Source organism: Pezoporus flaviventris, unplaced genomic scaffold (assembly GCF_033815535.1).
Source record: "Pezoporus flaviventris isolate CSIRO_AGI_PZ_B2104156 unplaced genomic scaffold, CSIRO_AGI_Pfla_v1 ptg000212l, whole genome shotgun sequence".
Lineage (NCBI taxonomy): Eukaryota > Metazoa > Chordata > Aves > Psittaciformes > Psittacidae > Pezoporus > Pezoporus flaviventris.
The window spans coordinates 499,040-520,727 of NW_026892760.1; the positions used below are offsets into that span (position 1 = coordinate 499,040).

The following is a 21,688-nucleotide window of genomic DNA, read 5'->3' on the forward strand; positions in this document are numbered from 1 at the left end:
CAAAAAATCCAACAATCCGAAGACATTTGAGAAACTGTCAATCTGCGCAAACACCATTTTTATTTGAGAATCGGGCCGGTTTTCATGTGCATGATTTAGTTAAATGTATGGTTAATACTTCAGCCTCAAGGCTTTTCTTTCTATCACTCCAGGAAGCGCCTTACCATTCAGAGATACTTGTATGTGGTCATACCGGGTCGTTTCCGAGGGCGGCCAACAGAGGGAGCCTGGGGAGCGAAGGAGGACGCGCTGCCAGGTAAACCGCGGACGTCTGCGCTTGTTTGGTACCCCTGTCCTCCACAACGCCGGCAGATAACAGAACTACTTTTATTTCCCTGTGTTTCACGAAGACTTAACTAGTGAAATTCCCGGGGAAACAAACAAAGAGACAAACAAAAAACCAAACAAGAAAAAAACCCGAGAGAATACTGCCATTACTTTATAACGTGTATGCACATTCTTTTTAATTCCAAGCACTGCTCCAGCCTTTTCATCCACTTTCCTCAAGCTTCAAGTCATTTTTAAGATGTACCTTTCAGAATTTTCAATAGATCATTAAAATCTGTTAATTCAATAAAGGGACACCCAACAGTGGCAGTGGCTATGTTATGACTTTCAAAGAGCTGATGTAAAAAATCATTATTAATAAAACTCATGACAAATCTAGCCCTTCTTTTTGAATGAACTGTTCGTAAACAAGCTATTCTCTCCAAACTCAAACTACCTATATCACATCCTGATTTTTTGTCTTTCATTATCCTGTTGCATGACTGTCATTTAAGGTGGATCCTAGTCCTGTTAGACAACACAGCAGCGTAACTGAACAAAAATTCACACCAAAGCTGTGAATTTCTCCAAAAAATCACAGAACTTTCAAAAATCATGTCATGCTCATATTTGTACAGATCCAGAGGGACAGAATAAATTACATATTTTTTCCAGATATAGCAAAGCTGATCCAGTACTTTGGAAATCATCATTTTACCAAATGTAAGTTTAAGGATGCTTTCTTCGGTTAACTACTTCTGCACTTAAAGGGCCCACAATAAGCTATCTACATTGACATAGTAACCTATTAAATCAGTTAATGTACTTCACTATTCGTGTTAGTACCAAATATCTGGTGTATAAATATTTCAAAATATTTTCACATATATTTCCAATATACAAACACTTAGACCAATTCCACCTAATCATAACTAAAGGAAACATAAAATCTATAACTTTATTAACAATATACTGTTTTTTATGGTACATCATGCAAACTAATTAAATCCACATTTTTAGAAAAGTAATCATTTGAGTATTTGCACCATACAACTTTTTTATTGAATTATTGCAAAGAAATCCTTGTGATATAAGGAAAACATGCTTTCTATCTGCATACTTTACCCTGGAACATATCATCTCCTTTGATGACATAAAGACATGATATTTTTCACTAGGATCATATCTATGCAGAAAGATAACTGTAACATGTTTGATTTCTCTATATAAACACATACATTGACATGTATTTTTATAAATCTCTTTGGGGAAGGTTTTGGAAGAAGTCTGCATCGGTTTTATATGTTACCTTTTATAGTGCAGTGCCACAGGATTACTATTGCATATCATAAATAAATGGCAGTGTCAGTGAATTTTAAATACATGTATCAGAAAAAAGACGTAAATATTATCAAGACACACCTACAGATAAAAAAATCAAGGCTGAATAAGACACCTAGTGGGAAAGCTAACAATCAATGTAAACTTCAGTGTTTTCTACCGAAATAAAAAAAAAAGCCAGTATGAAACAAATAGAGTAAGACTGCATTCCAGTCATTTGGTTTTGGTATTAACCTCAAATACAAAAGAAATCCCCTTGGAAAGCTAATTTAGAAGTAAATATGCCTAAGATGAAACATACAACTTGTATTAATCTCAGAACAGAATCAAGACCACTATTAAAATAAAGACTAGAGCACACTGTTGTGCCTATGATTGGTGGGTGGATTTTAATTGACTTGAAGACTGTCATAGTCCTATTATCATAAAACCTGTAATGCACTTCCAGCATGGAGGACCCATCTGTGCCCACCATCCATCTGTTTAGACGTGATCGGCAAAGTGGTAGGGAACACGCAGTGGTTGCCTCTGCCTGAAAGGAATAAACCACAGGATCTTCCAGTGAGTGCCAAAAACTTCTGAGAAGGTCTGCTGCCATGGCTTTTGGGGCCTCGATCTACAGAAGACAGCATTATTAGTGAAAGACAGCACGCCCACAGTGCACTTCAGTCAGCTAGAACAATGCAGGTTGGCTGGGGATCCAATACTGGACTCTGATGAATTGTGTCCCAGCATCATAAATGCAGCTTTTCTTTCATTAAGGCACACAGCTGAGACTTAACTTTGGAGAACAGAAACTATCTGTGTCGTCAATCAACCGAAGGCAACTGCTGAAGCAGGGAAGAACCTCTGAATCAATTAAATGGATGTCAAGACACAGCAGAAAAGTGTCTTTTGATCTTTATTGTTGAAAGAAAATATAGTTCCACTGTTTTTGGAATGGGACTAATGTGAGGCTACTTTGTGTACAACCAATATTAAAAGATTAGTGAACTGCTGCTAGAGATAGGAAGTACAGAGCACAACACCACACAAAAATAATCTTAACAAAGTCCCTGCAATTCCTTTTCTCTTTCACACAGTTTAAACCCCCAGCTACTCCTTCAGCTTTTCAGCAAATAAATGCAGAAATTTGAGAGCACTTACATGTCTTCACAACAGTTTGACATTTTTTCTATACTTGTAGTGTCCTGTTGAAGAAAACACAATAAAAAAGTATTTATTTACAATTATTAACTATTAAAATGTCATTCTGAAAGCAACTAGGTTACATATTACTCATCAGATTAGTTTTAAATAAGTGTGAGATCATACATGCAAATTTACTCAGTCTGTTAAATGTTTTTCACAAACACGATGTGAATCTGTACTGTGTGGTTTTACTGTGACAGCACATAGCACAGAACGTCAACAAAAATGTACAGCATTATTACATTCAAAATTTATTCAGATATTACAATTAATGGGACATTTAGATGCAATGTGTGTAAGATAGACTCTTGACATACTTTTCACAAGCACTGATCCCACTGAGATAACCACAGAAAAATTTAGTAAAATGTACCTGTTAACGGATGTGGCATTTTTGAAAAGCATGAGCTATGAAGAAGTTTTAAAATAGTGTTTAAAATAGTGATTTTTATGAGTATTACAATGCAAATAGCACCACTAGGAATATACTATCAGTTTCCACAGTCACTACAGGTAAATACCAAATACAAAAATTATTCTCTTAAAATGCAACAAAAACTAAATGATATGCAGAGTGAATGCATCCCTGAAGCAAACAGTAAATTAAATTCATACTTTTCTGATTAATCAGTCACAAAGTTTTATAATTTTAAAAAAACTAAGCTTAGATCACCCCCAAATAAAGCTTTTAAAACTACCAACAATAGTACTTTTTCTCACTTTTGCACTACATAATTAACAAAAAAGTCAGGTTTTTGGGTGGTGGTTTTTTTTTTTGTTAAACTCCAGCATTATTAGGATTTTCAATGCACATTCATAGCTCATTCTGTTCCAAAATCCCTCATGAGGTCCAAAATTCAATAACTGAAATATTTCTCATGATTTCATCTCCCTTTTACAGCAGCTTGACATTTCCCTTTACTGTTCATTGATTTAGGCATGCACATAATGCACCTGTCAGATTACACTAGCATCTGAATGAAACCAAGAACTGGTCTCCATTGTCTCAGCTATACAGACACACAAGGGCTGCGGTTTAATTAGGCTGCAACTTCATTGTCATCTGGAAACACTACCTAGCAATAAAACCATACTGTGTTCCTCGATTGTTCCTGCCATCAGTGCATCCAATTCAGGGCAGGCACTGCTGGGATTCTGCCACCATCTTTCATAAAGCTTTGAAGAGGAAGGGTGAAATATGAGTGGGAACAAAATGAGGAAGCTTCACCAGATACAGGTGGCCTCAACTTCCCTTGTCGACTTTTGTCTTTCTAAATCCACTTCCCAGCTCTGATGAGTTTTGGAAGAGGATCCTTTACTATATGCTAAATGGCAAAAAATCTTAATTGTGCCCATGATGTACCTAGCTGAATTCCAGGTGCACTACGGCAAACAAGAGAAGTTCCCTCTTCTCACGCATACCTGTGCATCGTGGTGACAATGCATAGGTTTTTCCCTGTTAGCGAAGGCATGATCACAGCAGACTACATAAACTGTTCTGGCCCCGTGATTAAGCAGACCTGAACAACCGCTCCATAGTGAGAGAGGATAGGACTGGAGACAGAAGAATGTAAATACTGTCTGTTGTTTTGATTCCCACAGATAAACTGCTCCTTTCCACTGTATGGGCTTGTCTAGCATATTCCTCCTCACCTGCCACCAGTGGCAGGGAAGCATTACAGGACACAAGCCATTCTCCTTCACAGGGCAAGATTGGGCTTGCCTTGGCTAAGGGCATAGCCAAGGGATATTCTGCTTCCTTAGGCTGGCTGTTTTCCTAACTCCTGCCAGAACAAATACCACCTTTTCTGACCACAGAAATCCACACACAACTTTCTGAATAAAAAAGGACTAAGTAAACACAGGTATTGCTTCCACAACATTTCAGTGAGGCTATAGTATCATCTTCATGAGATGCTCCTTCTGTAACTGCAAAAATATCTCAGCTCTACAAAGTATCATCTCTATCAACTCAAAGCTGCCTACCTGTTACTAGAAAATAAAAATAACTTTGGTATGCTTGAAAGCAATGATTGCTAAAGAAGTTTGTAAAACAGTAACATGCTAGTTCAAACTATAATTTATTTCTAGCTGTTATAGGTTTATGCTATCATTTCACTAAAGGAACCTTTAAGTAGCTTTGGGTACAGAAGTAACACAATAAAAGAACACCTTAAATCCGGCTTTTTGCCATGTTTCTTCACACTGTTTATTCATTAACATATTCATACAGCTCTTTAAATAATACATTTGAGATTTTTTTGAAGAATTCCCAGGTTGAGAACTGGGGATTGTAATTCTTTTTAATTGTTATCATGGCATGTTATCATGACCTGGAAGATGCTCATGAGGGTTTGTCCCCCTCAAAATGTAATCCATTAAATTAATGATTTAAGTGAAAGCACCAAAACAGGAACTGCAGAACATGACTGAAGAAAACATTGTCAAGCTTCCACACCTTTAAAACACACTAGGGATATGGAAGTTGGATAGGAAGTCAAAGGAAATTCTTCCTTCTTTCCTTCTCTCCCTCCTTCCCTCTTTCCCAACACCTACTTTAGAATACTTTAAAGGAATTAGGACTGAGCAGTAAACCCTTTGATTCTGGGATACTTTTTCAGAATTACAAAAACCTTATAGCCACATTTTAAAAGCTGTGAACTATGGCTGTGAACCAAATTCCCCTAACAGCTTCCCTCTGCCAACACTGCTGCCAAACAGTTGGGGTCATTTGAAATGTACTTGCATTTGAGAGTGAACTAATTTACCTTTTCATATGAAAGTGAAACTTCACAGCACCCCAGGAAACTCGGTAGCCCCTCTAGAGACAAGAAAGGAACGAAAGGGAGAGGACCCCGGTTGAGTTTTGGCCTGTTATTTAAGGCTTTCTTCTCAGATAGACAATTTCTATTTCTTTCAGAGACTGGAGGATTAGAATAATCTTACCACTCTTCTGAATGACAAGGTGTTCCTCTGTTCATTAACATATCTCACAATGGCTTTCAACCAGAACACCACCTCTCTTAATTATGCATTTGATGTATACCCTGGTTTTGTTACAACATCAGTGTTACAGCCTAAGAGGCTTTGGCTTTCTGCATATACTATCATCTTGGATTACTATTATCAAAAATAGAACTCTGCTAAGATTCCCTCCCTATTCCCTAATGCTGACGTTAAAATCTTTTGGAGAACTAGCAATCATCCAAAAGTTTAAAATAAACTGCTATGAGCAAACATGGCATATCTATTGAGTCCTAGTAACCTCTATCTCCATAAAATAAAATTCACAATTGCATACAAGAAAAAATTGACTAACCCATAATTGATTAATTTCACATGATGGGTCATGTGGACCCCTGGAGTGATCATCCAGATTGGAAACAACTATTACTCTTGCATCTAGTTATTTAGATACATACCTACTGATAAGCATCTTAAAGCAACCAGGAAAAACAAAATTGTACCTTCGTGAGAAAGGTAAAAGAAATTGAAGGAATTAAACATAGCAATAATTAAAACCACATCACTTCAAAACAAGAGGAAAAGGGTATAGGTTTCTGATTCTGCTGAGGGAATGAAGAGTGGCTTTTTGCTTTGAAAACACTGCAAGTCTGCAAGAGCAGCTTGTTTAAGGGACAACAGCTAAGATGGGGAACGGAAAGAACTGTGTAAGAGCACTGACTGCATTCTGCAGGCTAACTTAAGATTCATTTGCAAATGCACCTGCATTAGCTAAAAAGAGGAATATATTTTTCATAGCTGTATTTTGAATTAGCATAACCAACTGCTTGAAAAAACAGGCTTTTTATAAAGATCACATGCACTGTTTAACAAGCTGTGCCATAGGATGGGATTCACCATGAACCATTTATCATGGAAGAAGCACATGACTGAAAATATATTTTCCTCTTACTGATTCATATTCTCCAAAGGAGAAGCTGTAATTTGTAACTCACAGGACTAACTCCTAAGCACGCAGCCACAGTCTTGGGTTTGATTTTTCTTCTGTGTTTGCTTAAAGTGACATGTAATCAGTACAGCTCTGATACTTCCAACAGAAGAACGTAAGCATTGTGCCACACTTTCTTAATACAGTATTTTCAAATACTTAATATATAAGAATCATCAGGAAAATATGATAAAGTGGAGAGAGGAGAAAAACATACAAACAAAATACTCAAAACTTGCAAGCCTTTCTGAATTTGCAGCCATTGCTTCTATCCTAAAGTGCAAGACAACATATCATCTAGCTGAATAAGTTTTTTCATTCCTTCCAACATCCTTTAATTGTGTGTACGTAAACGACAGGTGATCAACTGAAGAATATAAAAATACTGAAAATCTCATAGAAAGCATACTTCATATTTCAGAAATTTTCCTTCTTGACATTAATTACTTTTGGATTTCCACTTTGCCATCTTTTAGCAATGCTTCCTTACATCTAGACAGCTTATATGATTAATTTTATCAATTACAATTATGTTCAGCCTGAAAATTACTAGTTCAGTTTTAACCTTAAATCCCTAAATCAGAGAATTGTGTGCAAAATGAAAAAGCTAAACTATATTATTTCTAGGAATACTTCTACACTCCTCTGTGCTCTGATGAATTTAGTTGAACAATGCATTGATCAGCTACTAGAAAAGGATTCAACGAAAAGAAAACCTCTGACAGTAAATTAGGAACACACCTACAAACAGATATCTTTTCTTTGTTCTATTTCAAATCCTTAGTGTGTCATGTGCAGATAGCTGCATGACAGCAAGGCATGTGACAAAACATACTATTTTTCTTGATACTTACGAATATCTTCTTAGCACAAAAATATCAAGGAAAAAAAAATTACTTAGGAAGGCTAGGTGTTGACCTTCCTCACACAGAAGCCATTTTAATGGTCTGATGTCTAAATGAGACAAGCAACTTTTAAGGAAAATGTACTCAGCACTCAGAACACTCAAACGTTATTATAGTTACTTATTTTCAGTTGGTTAAAGGTACTTCCTTTACTATTCAGAAAAATAACTAAATATACTGAATATTTTTTTATAATAAATGTATAAAATAACTAGAATTGTAAAAGGACTTCCTCCTTGAGTGATGATCACAGGATATTTTTTGCATTGTATTTTGGCTCTCTGCACAATATAAAATGTCTTTGATTAACTTTTCTAATGTACGTTTTTCCTTAATAATATTGTAAATAATTAATTTCAATAAAAGCATTCCACTTTACCTAAAACCATGTAATTATTTAAAAAATGCAGATGAGACCTTTTGCCACTCAGTGTGAATTTATCCTTACTTATCCTGAATTTATCCTTAAATTTTAAATAGCTCAGGAAAGAAGTTTTTGAAATTTACTAGAATTGTCCTTTAACAGTAAATATGTGTTTAAGACTGTCAGAATACATTTAATGAAATGTTAAACAAATTGCTATTCTGATTGTGAAGAATAAGGCAAAAATACAAAAGACTTCACACAGTTAAAAAAATCCCATCCAAAGACCATGACATCACTAATTCCTGACAATTTACAGGACTTCATGCAGTCTTCTAATAAAAGATTTACCTACAGGTGGATTACAGGTAGAGACAGGAAATGGGGAAGGGATAATAATGGGGAAGACACAGACAGGCAACATTAACATGAACTTATTTTCTGTTACTTCTGTAATTTCAAATTACTGATTGGGTTTGAGGTTTACATACCTTTTGCTCTCCCTCTACAATTACTTTATATCTTACACTTTATTATAGTCAGGTAAAGAATATGTTTGCCTGGGAATCCTAATTTCCCTACCAATCCTAATTTCTTCTGTGTTAAACTTAATTATAAGGATTAATAGTTCCTTGATTACATTTCTGCCATGTTTGAAAAAAACAGAAAAAAACCTTAGTATTTCACTAATCAAAATAGCATTTAATAGATTATCTGATAAAAGATATGATTATGAATAAGTTTAATTATAAGACACTTAAGAGACAAGCATTTTAGCACAACTAGATCACTTGCGCACTCTCTATATTAAAACAGCAATGGATCAACAGTATGAAATATTCAAGGAATTAAAAAGCCTTTGAGTTTATTGCTAGAATAATTGCAGCTAAATTTTCATTATTTTGCATTTCAACCTTTGTAAGAGTTTATCTGACTGATTATACAAAGAATTCTAATTTTTTCACTGGCATTTTTATTCTTTGCACGTCATTTTTGAAATATACTATTAAATTAAATGATACTCCTAAAGAAAATTAATGGCTTGAAAATATTCTTTTGTAATAATTATATCTGAAAAATAATTTTTACAATTTCCATCTTTTAAAAATTTCCTTAAAGGACTTTTTGTCCTTTTGAGAACAAGCTTTGATAAAAATGAATAATGTTCCTTATTACATGCTCACTGTAAGTATCAGTCACACTAAGTAAAATAGTTAATATATATGAATTAATAAGTTTAAAATATTCATGTGGAAATGGATCTGTTTACAAGTATGACAAAAAACAGGTAGTGAAATAGATTTGGTACTTGAAGGTGAAAAGGAGAAACACTGCAACAATAATAAAACAAATACCAAGATTGTAAAATGCTTCTACGGGAAAAAAATCTATGTGGTAGGCATCAACATTGTGCACAAGACAGACTGTTGAACACCAGCTGTTAAACTATTTTCCCTTACATCCTCCCCAAAGCAAATAATGGGAAATTTCTCTCTACCACATCCACATAGTAGTGATGCATCAGGATATTGGCATATCACCGTACCCCATTCAAACAGTTAATTAACAGGAAACCCCGGTAGCATTAATTAAATTAATAAAGTCATTGTCCACTTAGTTTATAATAATGCATCCACCATCTTGTACAAAGACCACATGGTATCTATTAAATTTATAAAAGCCCATCCATTACATAGTTCTGACCCAGAGAAACAAGTTAATTACTAAATAATTTTAATGAAAAGTTTTTCTCTGCAATGCTAACCACAAAAATCACATAAAATCATATTAGATAGACACAGCGGTAAAATGAAGACAATTTCTTAAATTCCATATAAATACTTTTTTGAACATACGGAAAAATGAAAACACAAACTGGTTAGTGTTTGAAATAAAAAACAATCAAAGGTAATCCTTTAAAATTAGGGTTCAGATTAGTCTCTGCAAAGGATGCTGTTTAACTGAAACATCTGGTAGTGTTATGTTGAGAGACAGGCCTTTTTTAACTTTGGAAATGAGATTAGTAGATCAGTTATTTTTAAGTGTCCGAGTAATTTCTAATTATTTTATCTGGGTCACAGATAATCTGCTTTTACAGGGCTCCCACAATGACATCAGAGGATCACTGCTGAACTGATTATCCTGTTACCTTCCACCATCCATGGGAAGAGAGGATTTTCCTCTTGTACTGAGGAAGAGAAAGAAGTGGCTGATTGCTTCAGACAGGTGGCAGCCAACAAGATAAAGAATACAGATCTTGACAGGAAGAAAACTTCACATATGGAAAAAGTACCAGCCTTATAAAAGGTCAGCAAACTGAATGCTTCTTCGTAGCGTATGGTGCAATTTAAAACCTCACTAGAGATAAACAAATATCAAAATAATCAGAAAAGTCATTTTTAGAAAAGTGTGCCATATATTTTATTACTTGTTCTACAACAATGCCTTGTAGATAAAATATAACTGATATCAGAATCTTACAGTATAAATAGAAAAATTGGCTTTTACCATTTAACTGTTGAAGTGATGTGAAAGACATACAGAAGTATTTTCTTAAAGCAAAAATGGAGCTTGAGCAGGAATAACCTCCACCTTTTAAAAGCATCTTGAATTGCAGCTCTTTACCTCCTGCAATCATAAACCAGAATATATACACATATACACACTTTTGTTAAGCCTGAATGAATAAATAGGCTAGTTATGCTCTGCTCTTTTTTTTTTTTTTTTTTTAGGTATAGAAGCATCTGTTACATACAAAAATGAGAGAAGACTTCTTAAAAACCATTATGTCAAGAAGATATGTCTTGAGAAAGTTAGTTTCTGGATATCATTTGACTAGCTTCCAACTAAACTTTATTATTCAATATGAGGATAACTACAGAAAAAAAGTAATTGGAAATAAAACTGAGTAAGACAGGTATGTCTAGGTACATAGACATGTCTACTTTCTTTCAGGTTAAGTGCACATTTTCTACATAAACTTTGCATTTGCCATTGCTACACAATATAATTAATAGCTATCTGCTGTTATTGTACAAGACAGTGGATGCCTTGGATTTTTTTTTTGGTTGAAAATTTAAAAACTTTCTGAAATGCGACTATCTTCAAGCAAAATTGTAATTTACCTATAAATAGCGAGTTTATTATTTATTACAAACCACCAAGTGAAAATACCCATCTCTCTACTTTCATGGAGTTTTTCTACACTAGCGCCATCTTGTTATCCTGTAGCGTTTGAGGCAAAAAAGGAATAATTGTGAGATTACAAGCAGCTAGTAGTCTGAAGGAAGGGGTACCAATAATTGACCAAAAAAAAAAAAAAATATATATATTAGTAGGAGAAAAAATAGTTTTTGTAGGGTGCAACTCACAAAAATATCTTTTGGGTGGGGATTTTGGGGTTTTGGTTTTTTCTTGGGGGGGGGGGGTGTTTGTTTGTTTTTTTGCTTTGGATTGCTGTTGCTTTCCTTGGTTTGGGATTTTGTTTTTTTTTCACTTACTGGTATATGTTAAGCTTGCTTTTATTTGTTGAGCATTGTCATTAGAAAATGTGCTACCTGGGAATGTGAGAATACAGGTTCATTTCCATTTAAGGAATACAAAATTTGAATTTTTCCTACAAGCAGTGGCAGGGAGTAGAGGACTGGTAAAAGAAGCACCAAGTATGGAAGAGAAGCAGGCCTTCAATATAAATACATTATCATTTTGAAAATTACATTAAGCATTGCTTTGTTCATGGATGAAACTGTTTTCTTCTATACAGTTCTCTAGAAACATGAAACTTGTAAGTAAGAAGTTATGTTATTGCTATGCTGAGGTTTTAGGAGTATCTTCTTAGGATCCTACAGTCCCTAAATTAGGATCTTAAATTTCTCCCTATTTCAGAGACTAACGAACCAGAAAGAACTGAAGTACTTCCGTTTCCAAAGTATCCAAATAAAAGTTCCCCAAGAGCAATCTCAGGTACATGCTGGAAGAAGTGTTAAAATTCAGGATGACAATGAGTCAAAACAGAGCTTGGGAAAGCAATTGCAGAAGGAGGATGAAAAGAGCTGTATGCCCCTCCTGCTAGAAGTGTATTTCACATATGCTAGTTTCGAGGGAGAAAGCACTAATCTCATATACAGAGGCTACCTCAGCTGCTCCCCTCTCCAATGGAACAATTCCTGTCAAAAGTTCCTCTAAGGACAGTTTTTGCCAACCAGCTGTTCTTCTCTCATTGTAGGAAGTCACCTCCCTTGCTCTTTGGCTTCCTGCACCTCCAGATGAGCTATGAACAGCCTTATGCTAATGATACCCTAACAGTGATACCGAAGTAAGAGAGGTGGTAAATGCACTCAATTATTACGTTAGGCAACTTGTTCTGTTAATCACCTTCTCAAGCAGTAAGTACAGTTTTAAGAACATTCTCTGTGCAAGGACCAAATTTGAGTACACAAGTTACAAAGTTTTCACTTTTACCAGAAATCACATTTTTTACAAGCATCTTGGTATCTGTCAAACACACATGAAATAGGGTAACAGCAGATTACATGCACCTTTTTCTTAAAGAGCTTATACAGTAGATACTGTTATAACCTATGCAAGTCGTGCAATTCATAGGCACAGAAATCAGTCAACTGCACAACAATGAATTTTGGAAAGTGTCAGCACACACAGCAGACTGCTTCACCTGTACTTCATAATGTGCTGCTTTGCTCTCCTGTTTTAGCTACTGCCCGGCTCCAGAAAAGCATGCTGGAGTATATTCACTAAATTAATTCCATACATTCAACTTTATCTTGGTGAAGTAGAAAAATGATAAACTTCCATAAATACGAAGAAACAGCACAAGTGCTGTGACTAGGATAGGTATCACATTTCACATGCATGCTACTTTCCCATTATTTACATTTGAGCAGAGCCATTCAGACGTGGAAATCAACCATAAACAATGAAGTGGGAAGCTACCGTTCCAGGTCACAGTTACTTGTTACTCATGATGCTAAAAGAGGACAAACAAGTCTTTGATTTCTTTATCACAAGTTGCTTCTGTAAGACTGACAGTAAGTAGAGCACATTCTGTATATGTACTGAAAGACCAAGAACTGAGGATTTTTTCTTAACACGCACATCCAATAGTCCTGGGAAAAGTCAGCCTTAGCTTTATATTACTTAGCTGGAAAAGAAACCACTGGCTTGGTTTTCAGAAATTTATATAATGACATCAAGCAGGTTTACCTTACAGGCAATCAGGATGTTTTGCTACAAAAATGATCAAAGTTTCATAGGTCCTGAGTTTATTTTTATTTCCAGAAATACGATATTGGCAGCATTTGAAATACAGGTAAATAATGTTAAACCCCTACAACCCTGAACTTGCTGGACCCATTTAGCAACAGCATGTATCAGCGAAAGTTTAGATCACAGAGAATGCAATGCTGATTGTCTTATTATTCAAAAATCACTTTTATCCAGGAGCTGTGGAACTAATCTTGTCTTGATGTTAAACTGCAAACACAGGCATAGAGCATGAACTAGGAAACTGTTTATTATCTGTGTTCCTGCAGAAGCACAAGTAAGGGCTGCTTTGCTTCACCTTTTCAAAAGGCCCATGCTCTTGTCCACCTCTCCTGCACACATCTCTGGGCAGCTTCAGCAATCACCGATATTGTTGCTCTGAAGAATAGCTATGGATCAATCAATATAACATGAAGGTTTTAACTGCATATCTATGCCTTCAAGTGTTTGAGTTTCTTTTAAATTAACCTCAAGTCTGCAGAATTATACTTCAACAATTGCATTCTGCTGTTAAGTGGATTTTGATCTGTATCTTCTCATGTTAGGTTTAATTTCACCATTAATTAATTATTTTAAATAGAGCTCATTTCAGCTGCAATTTACTCAGTTTATGCAGGAACGTTAGATGTTGAACAGTAACTCCAGCATAGCACACAGTAGGCACATCGCTGTCTCTTAGTGATCACGGTTCACTGCTTCCACAGGACTTGAATGTTTTCCATGCTGTGTGCTCAGCACTGTGGGTGGGTATAACCGGTTTCTTTGTTTCCCTATTCTATGCATCATAGGCGTGTCTTTAGGGAGCCTGCAAAGAAACTACTCACTCATCTGCTGCCCTCTCCTCCGCCATTTCCATTGGCTAGCCAAAGCTGTTAGTCAGTGCTTATGGAGGAAGCAAATCCCCACACTACATTGCTGACAATCAAAATTATTTGTACGGAAAGATTTTCTGACATGACCTGCAGGCTAAGCACAACCTCAACAAACAGATTTGGTTTTGTTTGACTGAAGTCTGACTGTTTCCAAGTAGATTTCCTCAGAGTGACTGCATTGTTTATTCTTGCCAATTCTATATTAATGAAGAAAGGACTGTAAAAGAAGAAGATGATTGTGCTGCTAATATGGAAATGCTTTGAGTGAGGGACGAACTAGATGACCTGTGTTCTTCAATGAGTCAATGCAACAGCATCCACATGGTGTGGATGAGTTAGAGTTTGGAGATCCCAGTAATGGATTTCCACTTCCCCATCAATCCCAAACCTAAAAACTTGTCCATAGGAAGCAAGCACAACAGCCCCTCCACTACACGTAGGGTGCAGTAGGATACCCTAATGCAGAAGAGCTGTACTTTCCACCATCTGCCTCTCACAGTCCATTCATATCCACAGTTATTATGGTTTATTTGCAAAGGTGGGCTAGGGGACAAAACAGAATATACAGGCATACTGCAGCTCAGCAACCCACAGAATTATGATTTCAGCACATAAAAGGAGGCTGGACTTGAAAATGTAATTAGCCCACATCTGTTCCAGGGTAGTAGCTGGCTTAGTAAGTGTATAGGATGTACTTCACAGTATATAATGCAACTGACAGAGCAAAAGGGCTTTATAGGACTTTGTAAGAGTTTGCAGTGGTGGTAGCAGCCTGGCAGTGCTAAGGCTCAGAAGTCAAAGAAGATACTGTCTGTTGCAGAGGCAGCACAGTTTGTGTTCTGTGTCAGAACAGAAATGTCCCAAATTTCAGGTGTATCTGACAGAACAGGGTTCAGACTGAGAGCTTTTATTTCATGTGTTCTTAGTGCAAAGACTAGCTGAATAAATGCTGATGGCCATAGCCAAAATTTAGTCCAGCTTCTGGCATCACACAGAACAGAATGGTAGACTTAGGTGGGTTAGTGCAGTACTGATCCCATGGCTTTTTGTTCCTTCTCAAATACCATTTAACAGACTAAAAAAAAAATCCGTATTTCAGCATCTGAACTCTAAGGCTCTCTGTGTTTCTGCCTCTCACACTACTGGGAGCAAGGGTGAGCAGAATTCAGATGTGCCCACCACTTCAGCTAGGTACCCAGCAAGGCACAATATCAGATTAGAAGGAAGTCCCAGCTCTAGAGGACACAAACACTAAGGTTGTGTGCCAGCATTTAAACAGCGAGGTGAGAACCTGTCAGCAAGATCCTGGAACAGAAACCAGGCACACAGTGAAGGGGCACAAAGGCAAATCTGTAGACCTGGGGGGTTGACAGAAGTGCAGAAAACAGTCTGGTAGAGCAGCTGGAAGATGGCAAAAATAACACACAGCATAGCCACAGTCACACAAAGAGCAGAAGACAGTAAACTTATGTAAAGGTAATACAATAAAACCAGTGAGCAATGTTATTGTTTTATCTAACCGAAGGAAAACCTATGCAGTAATTTTTGTCTTTTATTCTATACAGAGGAATTACATTATATAGTTAGAAGGTTTCTCATTGTGCACCTACAAAGGTTAATACTGTGTAAACCCTCATAATCCCCAAATGAGACCGCAGTTGCAGTGACAAAGATGCTGTCATCTTGTACGTTACTGTCTTTAAAAAAAATTTGCAGGTCAGATCATACGCCCTTTTAGACATATACAGATGCAACTACTGTACTCTCTCCATTCAACATTGCAATAACTCAAACACCTGCATGGATTCTCAAGATAATTAAGGAATCCACTGCTGGTGACTAACTTCTAATGTAGACAACAGGATATCACCGCAACAGACACTTGTTTCTTGTAGATATTTATGACATTACCAAATCCGTTTAACTGGAAAATTTTTCCATGCATTTTTTTTCTGTACCTTTAAATACAAAATATACATTTGTAAGTAAATTCTACTTGATTCCACTCCACAGTTTGGTGACTGAAGAGATACAAATGTAAGCATATTTATTAAAATACTTAACAGAAAGCCTGTCTTCTTAGAATGGGTGACTTAATGGAGTTCCTCACTGTCACACAGTATAATGAACACTAAGGCACATGAAAGTTTAAAATAAAACCAAAACTCAAACCCCACAAATACATACCTTGTAGGCAGCACAATTCCAGGACCATGTATGGTTTTATTTTACTAATATAAATCAGGAAATTGCCTTGATAGGTGAACTTTATTAGATACTTGTTAGATGGCTTAAGACTTCCTTGGAAACAAGAGTTTTGACAGATCACATACCAAATAGACGCCTCAAAGTTCAAGTGGTTTTCTACTCTTTCCTTAAATGCAATATACTTTTCTGCTTTTTTAAATTTTATTGAAAATAAAACTAATATATACTTCTAAAAATAGATACTTACAGTGAAAATACCCATAAGCTGAGTGTAAAAGAGTCCACTTATTCCACCTAACATTATTATACCCATGAAGGCAGATATTCTTAGGAGAGCAAGTTCGTGTCTAAATAAAAAAACATCCTATAACAAGACAGAAAGAAGAAAGAGACTTTAGCACACAGAAATCAATTTAAGTCTTTGAACTATGTGGAAATGCTAGATAAAAGCTGTTCCCAAAGATTTATAACTAAAGGCAAATACTGGATTTTTTGAGCTACATTGCAAATTGATTCTTTTATGGGCTGAAATTATAAACCGATAATCTTTTATTTATTGCTGGGGAGGGTTTGCCAGATTTTCAAAAACCTCATTTGGGTATTTAAGATTTGGGAATAGAGTATGCTCAAATGAGTTACTTCTGAATCTTTCATCTCAAACTGTGTCAGACTGCTACAAAAAAAGCTCCAAAATATAAGAACAGCATTCAGTTAAATACTCTGATTTATAAGATTCCTATACCTTGGCTCCAACCCACTCAAATTTAATTTTAATATCACATCTTTCAGAATAAAAATAACATCCCTAGCTTGACTTTTAAAGATGATACCTACAAAATATGAGTACCTGTATTGGATTAGTCTCACCGTAACACTATTATCCAACATAAACTTATCTCCATATTTTAAATTTTTGCCTTCAGTGGATTATTTTAACTTTCGATATGGGTGCACAACCAAGTTGCCTCAGGGTATAGGAGAATACAAACTTACTGTATCACCTGCTCTAGAAAGCCTGCTCTCACCCAGCAGAAAATATGAAAAGTGTAAGACTGTTTTATAGCTCTTTTTCAAAGGTTAAAACACCTTATTTTTATAACAGGAAAACATTTGCACATGGCAGTTACTGTAGGTGTACTCCAAGTTCACATCTTGTCTTACCCTTTGATAATGAGTTAACACACTCATTCTCTTATTTATAAGTTACGATTATGTTCTCAAGGCTCTTTTGAATGTACACATCTGTTTTCCCACTTAGAAAAGCCATATCACAGCAGGAAACTATTAAAACTTTTCACGTATACTTTAAATTACAACCACAACATAAAAGTGAACTGAAAGAGGGAAGAGAATAAAAAAAAAAACAAACCCCAAACAAAACACAATTGAAAAACATTGCTTTTGAACTTCCCTTCTTTAAGTTCAGTGTAACGGTTAAGGGTTTGGGAATACTGCGGTTTAATTAAACAGAAAATAGTTAAGCAAATTATACTTAGTAAAAAAGTCTGATTTTAGATTTAAATTATTTTCACAAAGGTTCAAAATATAAACCCAGGAAAAAGGTTTATGCTGAAAAAAAGTTTATGCTGTCTACTAAGGCTATGAAGAGAGCTGATGTTTAATGAACAAGAAGAAAAACGCCAGTTAACCAGATAAAACAAAAAGCAAATCCCACCATCTTTTGGGAACTGGTAAGCCAGCTCTTGTTAGTGTTGGCCTTTCTTACTGCCTGTAGAAAACATATGTTTCATTTCAATTTCTTTTTAAACTCTTCTTACCCAGTTAAAGAGTTAATTCAAAATTACATTAACTCAAAATAAAAGCATTCATACTGATTTTTGTTCCTTTTCACCACCAAGGTAAGACACAAGTTCTGCTAGCTGTGAAATTCTTTTCATATCACAGAATCAGCTAAGTTCAGAAAGACCCTTAAGATCATCAGGTCCAACTGTCACTTTAGCACTGCCAAGTCCGCCACTAAACCATGTCACTAAGTGCCTCAACCACACGTTTTTGAACACTTCCAGGGATGGTGATTCCACCACTTCCCTGGGAAGCCTGTTCCAATGCCTGACTGCGCTTTTAGTGGAGAAATCGTTCCTAATACCCAATCTAAATCTCTCCTGGTGAGCTTGAGGCTGTTACCTCTTGCCTTATCACCTGTTACTCGGGAGAAGAGACCAGCCACTTCCTTGCTCCATTCTCCTTTCAGGTAGCTGTAGAGAGCAATAAAGTCCCCCCTGAGCCTTCTCTTCTCCAGACTAAACAACTCCAGTTCCCTCAGCTGTTCCTCACCAGAGCTGTGCTCCAGACCCTGCACCAGCTTCATTGCCCTTCTCTGCACCCACTCCAGCACCTCAATGTGTCTCTTGTAGTGAGGGCCCAGAACTGAACACAGGATTTGAGGTACAGCCTCACCATTGCTGAGTACAGGTGGATGATCACTGCTCCGTCCCTGCTGGCCAGGCTGTTTCTGATACAGGCCAGGACGCCGGTGGCCTTCTTGGCTGCCTGAGCACAAGTTGGCTTACGTACAGCAGCTGCCAGTCAGCACCTCCAGGCCCTTTTCTGCTGAGCAACTTTCCAGCCACCCTTCCCTACGCCTGTAGTGTTGCGGGGTTTTGTAGCCCAACTGCACGTGTGGACATGGCACTCTGCCTTGTTGAACAAGGTTTATCTTCATTGTTTAATTTATCAGAAAAGTTTTAACATACTCAGACTCATCAGAAAACAGTGAAATGTAAGAGTTCCAACAGCAAAGTCACATTCTGGGTCTAGCATCACACTCCCCATTAGAAAAAAGTCTGTAGCACAGCTCTTGGCATCCCTCTAACACTTTAATTTAGAAGAGTTCCTTCTCTTAAGCATCACCTTCATTAGAAAGAACATAACCACATAACCCAAAACATGAGAAAGGAAAATTCTAGTGTAAAGAAGGCAAACTGCATTTTGCTCTTGGCCCCCCTAACCTACATTAAAACTAGAAGTACAGAGAAGGAAAGATGTTTCATACTGAAGACCAAGGAATACTACCTTTTTTCTTTCTTCCATCTCTCCTTCCCTCCTTCCGTTTTACTTTCCTTCCCTCTTTCCTTCCTATTCTTCTTCCTCCCATCCTAAAAACCAAAAACACCTACTGGAAAAGATGTTGCTGAAGAGGCAACATCACCAATGTTTTTCCAGCCATTACACAACCCAAGGGGAATAAAAGTCTCTGAGGCAATGATGACCTGGATATCAATACTGGACCCTCACCTAGCAATCTGTACAGACAGAACAGCACTTTTTCCACAGAAAAGCTAAGTATACACAGGAATAGAGTCTTTTGGTAATCAGATCTTAATAACAGAGATCGTTTCACAGTTCTGCGTTGAAACAGAAATATGTGACTCCACAAAAATACAGTTAAAAAAAAATTAATTCACAGAACACAAACTGCATTGTAATAAGCCGTTTTGCAGAGATATTTATAACAACTGATGTTTACATAAAGTACTTTTTGATTCAGGACTATTTCAGTTCTACTAAATGAGTAATTTTGCAGTCTGATTCATGAATGATTTGGTTTGAAGTGAAAATGGGAATAACACTCTGACTTCAAAAACAATTGTCTACATACACTTCAATCCAAAGTGATAATTCTGAAGTCCTTTCAGACTAGAAAAGATTTTAAGAAAAGGCCATACGATTTTAACATAAAAATGACACTATCAATATATTTTTAACAAAATATTATCCTCTCAGTTGCTCCTACATTTTTCTGTATAGAATTTACTTTCTAAACCTAATTCAATATTCATATACTGTCTCTATAATTATATGAGAGGAGAGGAGGGAAAGGTTGCTGTTTCAGAACACTGAGAAGGAAAATTTTGATGTGCTTTATTTTTAAAAAAAATTCTCACATCCGGCAGGTCATGTAATGGCCCTAAGAGAGAAAAGGTTTCCTTTAGGTTCTCTTTACAATATAAATGGACTTTGAATAATACATATTTCCAGATTCTAATTAATATTATAGCTACTACATAATATTGAAAGAAATAGTACTGTAAATAACCTCACAAAGGCTAATGAATATTTTCCAACAGCACTTATTGGAATTGAGAAAGCTGGGCCCCAGACAGAGCAGGCTGATATCGCTGCAATGCTTCCTCAATGATCTTTCCTCCCCCTGTACTAATAGAGCCCAGAACTCTTTAAAAACCAATCAATTTGGTAAAACTAAATCAGAGCAAAGAGGTTTAGGTTTTCATAGGTCAGTAGTTTTTAAAAACTCTGTTTTTTAAAAAAAAAATCTTTTGCTTAAAAGATTGAAAGCCTTCTATAAATCAGGTAAAATATACTGCCAATGCATTTATTTTTGCTTCTACTCAACCAGCTGCGTCTTGAATCTTTGCCAGCACAGCCACAGTACACAGCAACTATATACGTAGTCATGACAAGACTAGTATTTATTCTCGTCACCTCACTACCCACAACATTTAATGCTTCCTAAAAGATACAAACTTCCTGACCTTGATGTTTTTTATTGAAGATGCAAAATTAAGAATGTTCCAGTTTTAGCCTCTGAAAACCACCAAAGGTAACAGAGGAACTCATATGCTAGTTTATTTGTATTAGGTATTTTTATTCTGCTAGGATCTCCCATTGACAATTTAATTACCATTTTCCTCATTCCTAGCAGTAATTGTACTCCTCCTGCTGGACAAACAGAGATAATAACCAAAATCCATCTTTCTGACTGTATCAATTAGAAGAATCAAGAATACTATGAAGCAATTTTCTGCTACAAAACCTGAGCTGAAAGATTGTATCCTTATTGAAAGGGCTTCCCCTATTAACTTTAAAGCTATCACCTCTACTGCAGAGCACTTAATACAAAATGTTTGGAGTTTTCTTACTTAACCCTTTCAAAATAAAACCACAAGTTTATATTCAGAAGGAAATACTAGCATGCATACTGTGATCTTATTTTCATAATGCATTAATCAGTACTGTGATTATTTCACAATAGCCTTAAAAGCAATTTTAACTCTACTGCTTCTGTGTTCTGTATTCTATCTTATATCCAAAGAAATAAAATTAAGTTGAAGGCACACTGCCAAAAACCTCACATGTATTTTTAATGATCAGGAATAAGCAAATTCCAGATGGCTGTTTAGAAAAAAATATGCAGTTTTTTTGAACCTGCGCTAAACACTGGCCCTGCTCAATTCAGAAAATGTAGCCTCCTGGTTACACCCAAAATTTCAACTAAAAGCAGCACTTCCAGGAGAGGTAGAAGGTACTTCAGTCTCTGGAATGCTAT

At 36.2% G+C, this 21,688-nt stretch overlaps 1 protein-coding gene across 4 annotated transcripts in view; it reads right to left on the reverse strand.

Moving 5' to 3' along the window:
* Positions 1–446: 446 nt before the first annotated feature.
* The window catches only part of ZDHHC21 (zinc finger DHHC-type palmitoyltransferase 21), a 38,594-nt gene continuing 17,352 nt past the window's right edge, over positions 447–21,688 (reverse strand). For all 4 annotated transcript variants that reach the window (XM_061441209.1, XM_061441206.1, XM_061441210.1 and 1 more), the window contains exons 7-9: positions 16,628–16,744; positions 2,755–2,798; positions 447–2,224 (exon numbers count right to left, since the gene is read on the reverse strand). In XM_061441209.1, the coding sequence (XP_061297193.1) occupies positions 2,092–2,224; positions 2,755–2,798; positions 16,628–16,744 (294 nt within the window). In that variant the 3' untranslated portion in view covers positions 447–2,091. The remainder of the gene's footprint in view (positions 2,225–2,754; positions 2,799–16,627; positions 16,745–21,688) is intronic.